Genomic DNA, 8,737 nt, shown 5'->3' on the forward strand with positions numbered 1-8,737 from the left:
ATTATTATTATTATTATTATTATTATTATTATTATTATTGTTATTATTATTATTATTATTATTATTATTATTATTATTATTATTATTATTATTGTTATTATTATTGTTATTATTATTATTATCATCATCATCATTATTATTAATAATTATTATCACTACTATTACTATTATTACTATTTGTTTATTATTATCTATTATCAATTATTATTTGCATTGGTATTATTGCTGTGCTTTCCTATTATTCTTAATCTTACTTTGCTAATAATTTATCAGTGAAACGGTAAGCATTATGGAATATACAGTGCTAAGAAGGAATCATATTATAGAGAATGTATTGAATTTTAAAAATTTCATTTAATTTTATTAATTTTTAAATATCTAGGCATTAACAGTATTTGCTCGCATAAATTGGATTCCTGAGAAATATGAAATAATTGAAGTGGAATTATGCCGTGATCCGGTTCTTGGACTTGGAATTACAATCGCTGGTTATATTCATAAAAAAGGTTACTAATTGAATTACTTCTTAATTACTTTTGATTCCTTACAATAATACTTTTAAATGGTATAAAATATTTAGAATTTCATTGAAATCATATAAAACGAAATGGAAGATAATTTAAACAAATATTGGACTTAAATTAAATACAAAATTAAGTACAAAATTAAGTATGAAATTAAGTTTCATTTAGAAATGAAATAAAATTTAAAAGTGCAATAATGAAATTATTTGGTATAGACTGATCCAATAAAGTGATTTTTTTTTTCGATTTAAGTAAACCAAAGCGAGAACAATATGATTTTTATTGCCTTACTTGGAATTAATTAATCAAAGCCATAAAGTTAATTTACAACAATTTATTTTGCTTTCATTTATTAAATCTAGTTGTATTTAATGCCTTATCTATAGGATATCACAAAATATAATTTAACTGAAATAATTAAATACAATTAAGTGCCTTTTATTAAGCACTTATAGGGGTATTTTAAATTGTTAAATAATTAAAATACTTTCAATTTAATGAAAATTTTTCAATGATAGGATTTGAATTTCTAATAATTTATCAAATCTCTTTCCTTCTTCTTTTTTTATTTTTTCTCTAACAATTACAGCAATTTCCTGTACTAAATATTTATATTATTGTCTCCATAATTTATTACAAGAAATTAATTAGCTTAATAAATTTCTCAAAAGTTACCTGCCAGCAATGACATGAACATGAAATATAAATACTCCAATGGTAGAATATCAATATTCATATTCATTCCAAATTTTAATTTTTGATCTTTCTAATGAAAATGTGAAGATAACGATATCGAATGTATGTAATTTGATAGGCTTATTTCCTGAAGATATGGGCCAAGCTGAAACTTATATGAGAAAGAGAAAAGCAAAAGAAAATTAGTCGATCCCACGTTACACCCTTCTAATGAAGGCATTCTTTGTTATGTCTAGCCTAAGCTTGCAAAATGATGCCATGATAAGTCTTGTCCTTAAGAAAAGAAAAAGAAAGGCCTACCATCATCAACAGCAATGTGTTGTTCAATATTGCATCACAATTCACCAGCCTCTCCAGACATTAAATATTATGATGTGACATTCGCCGTTTTGGCTAGTACTTTTTGTTCTCAGGTAGTAAAGTTGACAATCTTGATAAGTTTGTTTTTCCTCGAAATAATTGGAAATTTTAATGGAATAAATTTGAATTTAAGTGTGAAAGAAAATATAATTTGTAATTTACATTTGGTTATTGTTAAAAGAATTCAAATTTGTTTCATCTAATTTCATTGGCCAATTTTTTTCTCTTTTTAAGAAAATTACAGAATTGAATTATCTATTTGTTTTTTGCGTTAAAATATTTATGATAAAATTTAACCAGGCTCTTTTTTTTGAAGCCTGGGAGCTTTGGAACTGTGTAATCCTTTTTTTAGGTAGTGTCTTATATATAATTTTGAAATATTTTATCATATTAATATTGTCATAAACTAGAAACTTAAAAAAACTTTAATTTAAAAACTTAAAAAAAGAGCCTGCAAATATTTAAAAATTAAAAATCTTCAATTTATTTTGATCTTTAGCTTTATATTACAACCAGAAAAAAAATCAAACATATTAATTAACTTTCAAAGTTTTCGCTTTAATATTTTTCATACATTATTGCTGCTTTAATCGGCTACCTTTAACCTTTAACCTTTAGATTTACCAGTGAAAATTTTTTCTCCACATCACATTACTACTATCAAATGGAAAGACTATCATTGATTGTTATCATTTTGTCAAAGTCATCTAGTGACACATCTGTAATATCTTCGTAAAATTACAATTAAGAACAAAAAAAAGGAAAAAAGGGAAACTAGAATTTATTCACAAAATATTGAGCTAATTTTTTAAAAAAAATTATTTATTCATTTAAGAAATGTATATGTATGCTTGCATATTTTTTTTAGTGCTAGCTTTTTTTTTGAAATGATTTTCAAAAATTTTGGAGCATATTTTTTAATTATATTAATCAAATTTGATATTTAAATTTTAGATGGAACTAAAAATTTCACTTTGTTTTTTTTTTTTAAATTGTTTTACGGTCTGGTTCTATTAGCGTACGTTAATTAGAATAATCAAATTTAATATTTAAATTTGTGATGGAACAAAAAATTTCATTTTTCTAGACTATTTTCTCATGTTTGTTTAGCATTTTTTGATTACAATAATCAAATTTAATATCAAAAATTTCGATACAGCGAAAAAAAAATTTTAGTCTCTTTCATTGTTTTCGAATAAATTCAATGATAATTTGTTATTTCAGAAGAGATAAGCGGTGTTTTTGTGAAATCATTGGTGCCTAATTCAAGTGCTTTTCATTCAAAAAAAATACAATTAAATGATCTCATCTTTGAGGTATATATTTTAATTCATCTTTTTTATATTAACAACCAAATAGTTTCATTTAAATTGTTTTGTATCAAACAAACATAAATTAGATATATCGATAGTTTAATTTCTAAGTTTTAATTGGTAATTTTTAAAAAATAAATTATTTTATAAAAATCCTCCCACTTATTAAATTCTTAAATTTATCACAATATTGTTAGTTTGAATTTGCCTTTTTTTTTTGTGCCATATCTCGGTTTAAATTTTTTCTTTTCTTCATGTTGTGCCATTTTTTTTTATTGTTTTCGTGTCATTTAATTATATAATTTGATAATTTCAATTCTTTTCAAGTGGCGACAACAAATTATTGAAAAATAAATTAACAAATAAATAAAATTAATTTAATAATATTCTTCGTGCACTTTCGAATGAACAATGTGCAAAAAAAAACTTTCCGAAATAAAATTTTCAAAAAAAAAAAAATTTAATTTCTAAATGATTTTAGATGAAAATTACATCAAAATTTCTTTTTGCTTACTTTTTGTTTTTTTTTTTTTTTTTTAGTAATTCAAGCAAAAATTTCTGCTCCTATCGGCATATTTGCTATATTTTATTTTACAATGTATATTTGAAAAATAATTTATGGTTTAATTTAATAGCTATCAAATAGACATTCCTTTCTCTTTCCCATTTCTCTTTTTGAATTTTTCTTTTTTTTTTAAATGATTGATTAATATCTAAGCTTCTATTTGAATTTATTTCATTTTTTATCCTTAAATATATAAACTATCTTCTTCCTCATTCAAATACTCTTTTCTTTCCTTTCTTTTTCCCTTTCTTTCACATTTCAACAAAGAGAGAGAAAAAAAAAAGGAAATAAGAAAAGCCAAAAATTCAAAATCAGTCAATTTCCTTTTTTTTTTTTTCATTCTTTAACTAAACAAATAAAAAATATCGCTCATTTTTAGAATTTCAAAGTAATAATTCGTCTTTTTTTCTTTTTAAATCCATCCCTTCCCAATTTTTCTTTTTTGTTTTTTTTTTGAAAAAAAAAAAGGAATCTTTTTTTCAATTTTATTGCTATTTTGATAAAAGAAATTTTTTTTTCTTTCTTTCACAAAAAAAAAAAGAAAAAATAGTTTTAAAATGGGAAAATTAAAGTGCATAATTTACGAATTTGCATAATTTTTTTGCTAGTTTTTATTTCAAAATTTCATTTTAGTAATATAGCAGAAGAAATTAATCGATAATTTTTGAAGATAATCAAAAAGAGTTAAGCATTAAATTAGGAAAAGAAAAAAACTAAAACTAAAACAGGATATTCGAACTTCTTGATTGATTTTTTTATTTCATAATATTATTATCAATTATATCATTTAACATGCATTTATCATTTTTGCTGTTATCGGTTAATTTTCATATTTATTTTATTTCAATGCATGCAAATTTTCTAAATTTGGTTAACATAAGTCAATCATAACAGTTAACATTTTATACATACATATGACAGTACTGTATTAAAAATTTAAATTCTAAATTTAAAAAAAAAAAAAATAGATTGCATCCCTTTATTACTAAATTTAGCAATCTGTCTATGATAGTAATTAAATAAGTAATTAATCGGGTTTCTCCATCTTCTCATCTAAAAATTATAATTTGTTTGATTTAATAAATGTTAGAAATTAAATTGCAGAAATAAATATCGAATGAATTTTACTTTTTTGTTCCAGCAAAAATTTATTCTTCAAAAGCTTGTTTAAGTCTAACAGAGGTTGTTGTTCTTTTTCGAAGAAAATTTTAAATGGTTATCAAAATTTAAGATTTATTGAATTTATTTTCGCTGAAAAATTGGAAAAATAAGTTAAAACTAGAAATTTTCAATTCTTAACTTTCAACTATAACCATTATATTTTGAATGCAGCTAAAGGTCAAGGGTCAAGCGTTTTAGATTGTTTGGTGCAAGAGCATGATGGTAGATAATGACAGTTTACTTATCTTCTTTGGCTTGTTCAGTATTTCTCTATTGGATTAATTGAATTTTATGTCATTTAAATACTCAAATAAGAAGAGAATGATAGTTGTAGTTGTTAAGAGAAAATATCATTTTGGTCCATTTTACTGATAGCACTTATGCAATCATTTTCTTCTGATTAATGAAAAATCCATTGAATAACGTTTATGGACTCATTTTTATACAGGTAAGTAATAAATCCATTGATAATACTGATAAAGTCTATGTATTCATTCTTTACAGGTAAATGATAAATCATTGGAAGGTTTAAATCATAGTGAATCAATACGAACATTGGTGAATAGCGGGACAAGAGTAAAGATAAAATTAATTCGTTTTTTACCTGGTTCACCGCAAGCTGAATGTCTTGCAATGCTTCAACGACAAGTAACTTTCTAATCTTTCAATAATTAATTACTGTACTACTGATAACAATTATCACCACCATTATTGTTTATATATTTTTATTGCTTAATTGTTTATTTACGAGTGAATATATGGTGGCTAATCAATTAGGTAACCATTTAAACAATTACAATAGCTTACCTAAACGATAAACAATTAAGATAAGTTACCGTACTTCCTTTTTGAAAAGATAAATTTACAAGTTAAAAAAGATGGAAATATTTCTCTTGATATACTCCTAAGATTAAAGAGTAAATTAGCATTAACTATGCTAATCTACTGGACTAAAGATAATCATACATTCAAGTCTACTAGTCTTATTCTTACTTTATTTAATCTAGATCATAAACTCTAAGATTTTTCCCTTAATTATCTTAAATGAAGCTAAAATTTATGCTAACTGTCCTTAATTTTACAATTCAAATAATTGATTCGTACTTTCTTTCGTTTTTTTTAACGCAGGAAGCGACAGCTCAAGTGATAGATGTTCAGAGCACACTACGTGATGTAGTAGCAGACTGGAAACATCGACTTGGTTCTGAGTTTGAAGTGGTCAGTGTGGATTTAATCCCGGATAAATGCGAAGATGGTGGTCTAGGTATTTCGCTAGAAGGTACAGTGGATATTTTGAATGGTGCCGAACTTTGTCCACATCATTACATCGATTCACTTAGGCCTGGTGGACCAGCTGCTTTCTCAAATGCTCTCCGCTCAGGTGATGAATTATTACAGGTATGATTTTTCATAAAATTAGTTCAATTAATATTTTCCTCAAAGTATCAACTTTCAAAAAAGATGATAACATTCGGCTTTCTTTCTAGCCTAATTAAATACATATAATCATCGATCTATAGCTTTCATACATCGAATAATTTGTTAAAAAAATTATAGGTTAACGATGTAGTATTATATGGCGAATCACATGTAACTGTAAGACAAGCGCTAATTAAGGCTGCATCTACATCACAAAAAGTTAGGCTTACAGTAGCAAGGAAAGTTCAAACTGTAAATGTATTCATGCCAAGGCCTGAAGAAAGCCTTCCAATGGCATATCCTTTATTGGCTGCTACAGATGATCGTCTTGTCAAGGTTAGCTTAGCTTAATTGGGCTATCCCTAAATAAGGATTTTTTTTTTTTTAAATTATCATAACTCCGCAAAATATAATCCATCGATTGATCTATTGATTTAAAATCGATTCGTCATTTAATTGATTGAAAATGAAATCAGTTAAATTAGTCGAATTAGTCGGTCAACTTTCATCCTATTAGGAAACTAATTTGCCTATATCGTTGTCCAACGATATACATTTATTCGGGATGTAATATAGTTCTTGCATATTATTACTAACTAACACAAAAAAAAGTATAAGTACATGATAAATTGATAAGTAATGATAAATGAATCCTACTCCTTATCATTACTTAAACTATCAGTTTGTTGATAGATTGCATAATGGTTGAAATATAAGAATTCATCCTTCGTTGAGTTGGAGATATATGTTGCAGGAAAGGTAATCTATATAGATGAAAGAAGGGAAGGAATATTGTAATTTATAGTCTAATGGTGACAAATAGATGAAATGGACATTATGATCTGCTTGATTGTAAAAAACTGACTGTATTGAATTTTTTCTACGTATATGTATCCTAGAATTAGAGGAAGAATTTTGGTAAGCTTCATCGTGATTATCATGGAGATATGATTGACCCTTAGCATTGTCCATTGTGAAGCCATGGATAGATACTGAGATGTCTTTCTGATATTGTCTCCATTGTTAGCTTATATCCTCTTCATTACATTAATTTTACTTACAAGATTTCATCTTGTTTGATAAATATTGTAGAAATTTTATTTGAACGTAACTGTAATTCCGATAATTCGACACATCTTTTTTGTTAGCATCCTTTCAAGTTAATAATTTATGCATAATCTTTTATTGCGACGTTGAAATGTTGATGACACTTATTTTGTGCAATCCTTTCATAATATTGACAAATAACATGTCTTTTAAAAAAAAAAAACAAATGAAATCAAATTTGCTTCTTTAAAATTTAAATTTCTTCATTTTGCATTCAGCTTCACTTATGTAAATTTCCAAATTCAAAAACTTCATAACTAGAAGGTTCCATATCGATTAGTGTGTTTCCGGAAGTGGTAAAAAAGAAAGGGAAAAATCATTTTAACATTTTTTTGCACTTTTAGAGAATTTGCTTTTAACATTCGACCTCGGAACAGAAATGGTACATGATACCTAAAGATGTCATTTATTAAACTGGATGAAATTTATCAGAGATAATTTCAGGCTAAATCAGAAACTTGTCTAGCAAAAACTTTAGATTCAACGATCGCTGTGCTAGAACAGGTACCACAAATTTCTTCAGTTTTAAATGAAAATTTTAAGATATGATGTAACTTTTAAGGTTATTTTATTTTGTTAGCTCATTAATAAGTTGATAATTGTTTAGACATCTTATCTTAGGTCAAATAAATCTTTGGAAAATTGCATCTGATACATTGGTAAATATCCATTTTAGGTATCACGACGTTTACGATCCCGATCATTACAACTTTTCAATGGATTAGCTATTTGGCGCTGTGTCCCAATAATCGTGCAATTAGAGAAGGACAGTCGTGGTTTAGGATTCTCAATTGTTGACTATCGGGTGAATATTTTTGTCAACTTATCACATTTCGATTAATGAATAAATGTCTGAATAATTCCTGCTCAACATGTTGTCGTAATATTTAATGTTTAAATAATTTAATTGATTAATGAAGTTTTAGGATCCATTACATCCAGGACAATCGGTGATTGTTGTACGATCATTGGTACCAGGTGGCCTAGCACAAGCAGATGGTCGTATAATCCCTGGTGATAGGTTAATGTTTGTAAACGATGAAGATTTATCAAATAGCACATTGGAACATGCGGTTGCTATCCTGAAATCAGCTCCTGATGGCTTAGTCCGATTAGGTATTGCAAAACCGGTTTCCATTGAAGAGGTTTGTAATATTTTTTTTCTCTTTTTCTTTTTCCATATCATATTTATCAATGAAAAAAAAAAAATAATAAGATTTTATAGGCCTAAAAATATCAACATTTATTCATTTACGTCATTCATTCATACACTAGCCAGTATTAAATGAGCCATAATAGATTTACCTATAAAATGAAAAAGGAAATATAATACTTCTAAAAGTATATTTTATGATTTTGTTGATTCATTTTATGCATTTCGTGATTATGAATCATATATTTCCTCATGAATTATTGATATTTTTAGCTAATTCTTTCGAATTTTTCCCTTCTCTCTCTCTCCCTCTCTTTTCCCTCTCTCTCTCTTTTTCTCTTTCTTCTAATAAATTACAAATAAATGGGAAAAAAGTGAATTTTTACAATTCCAATGATAGTTTTTTTTTTAATGTTAAATTCTTCTCTTTTTATTCTTT

General features: G+C 25.8%; 1 protein-coding gene across 1 annotated transcript; it reads left to right on the forward strand.

Annotated features, from left to right (window-relative positions):
• Window positions 1-2,804: 2,804 nt before the first annotated feature.
• On the forward strand, window positions 2,805-8,376 carry LOAG_10319 (hypothetical protein; the record flags this gene model as incomplete). The annotated part of the gene is made up of 8 exons (XM_020448137.1): window positions 2,805-2,896; window positions 5,124-5,267; window positions 5,748-6,017; window positions 6,177-6,374; window positions 7,590-7,649; window positions 7,822-7,950; window positions 8,072-8,290; window positions 8,371-8,376. Coding segments are annotated over 8 exons (1,118 nt in total), but the record flags the coding sequence as incomplete, so codon positions are not given.
• Window positions 8,377-8,737: the final 361 nt, after the last annotated feature.

This window comes from Loa loa (genome assembly GCF_000183805.2).
Source record: "Loa loa unplaced genomic scaffold supercont3.184, whole genome shotgun sequence".
Classification (NCBI taxonomy): Eukaryota; Metazoa; Nematoda; class Chromadorea; order Rhabditida; family Onchocercidae; genus Loa; species Loa loa.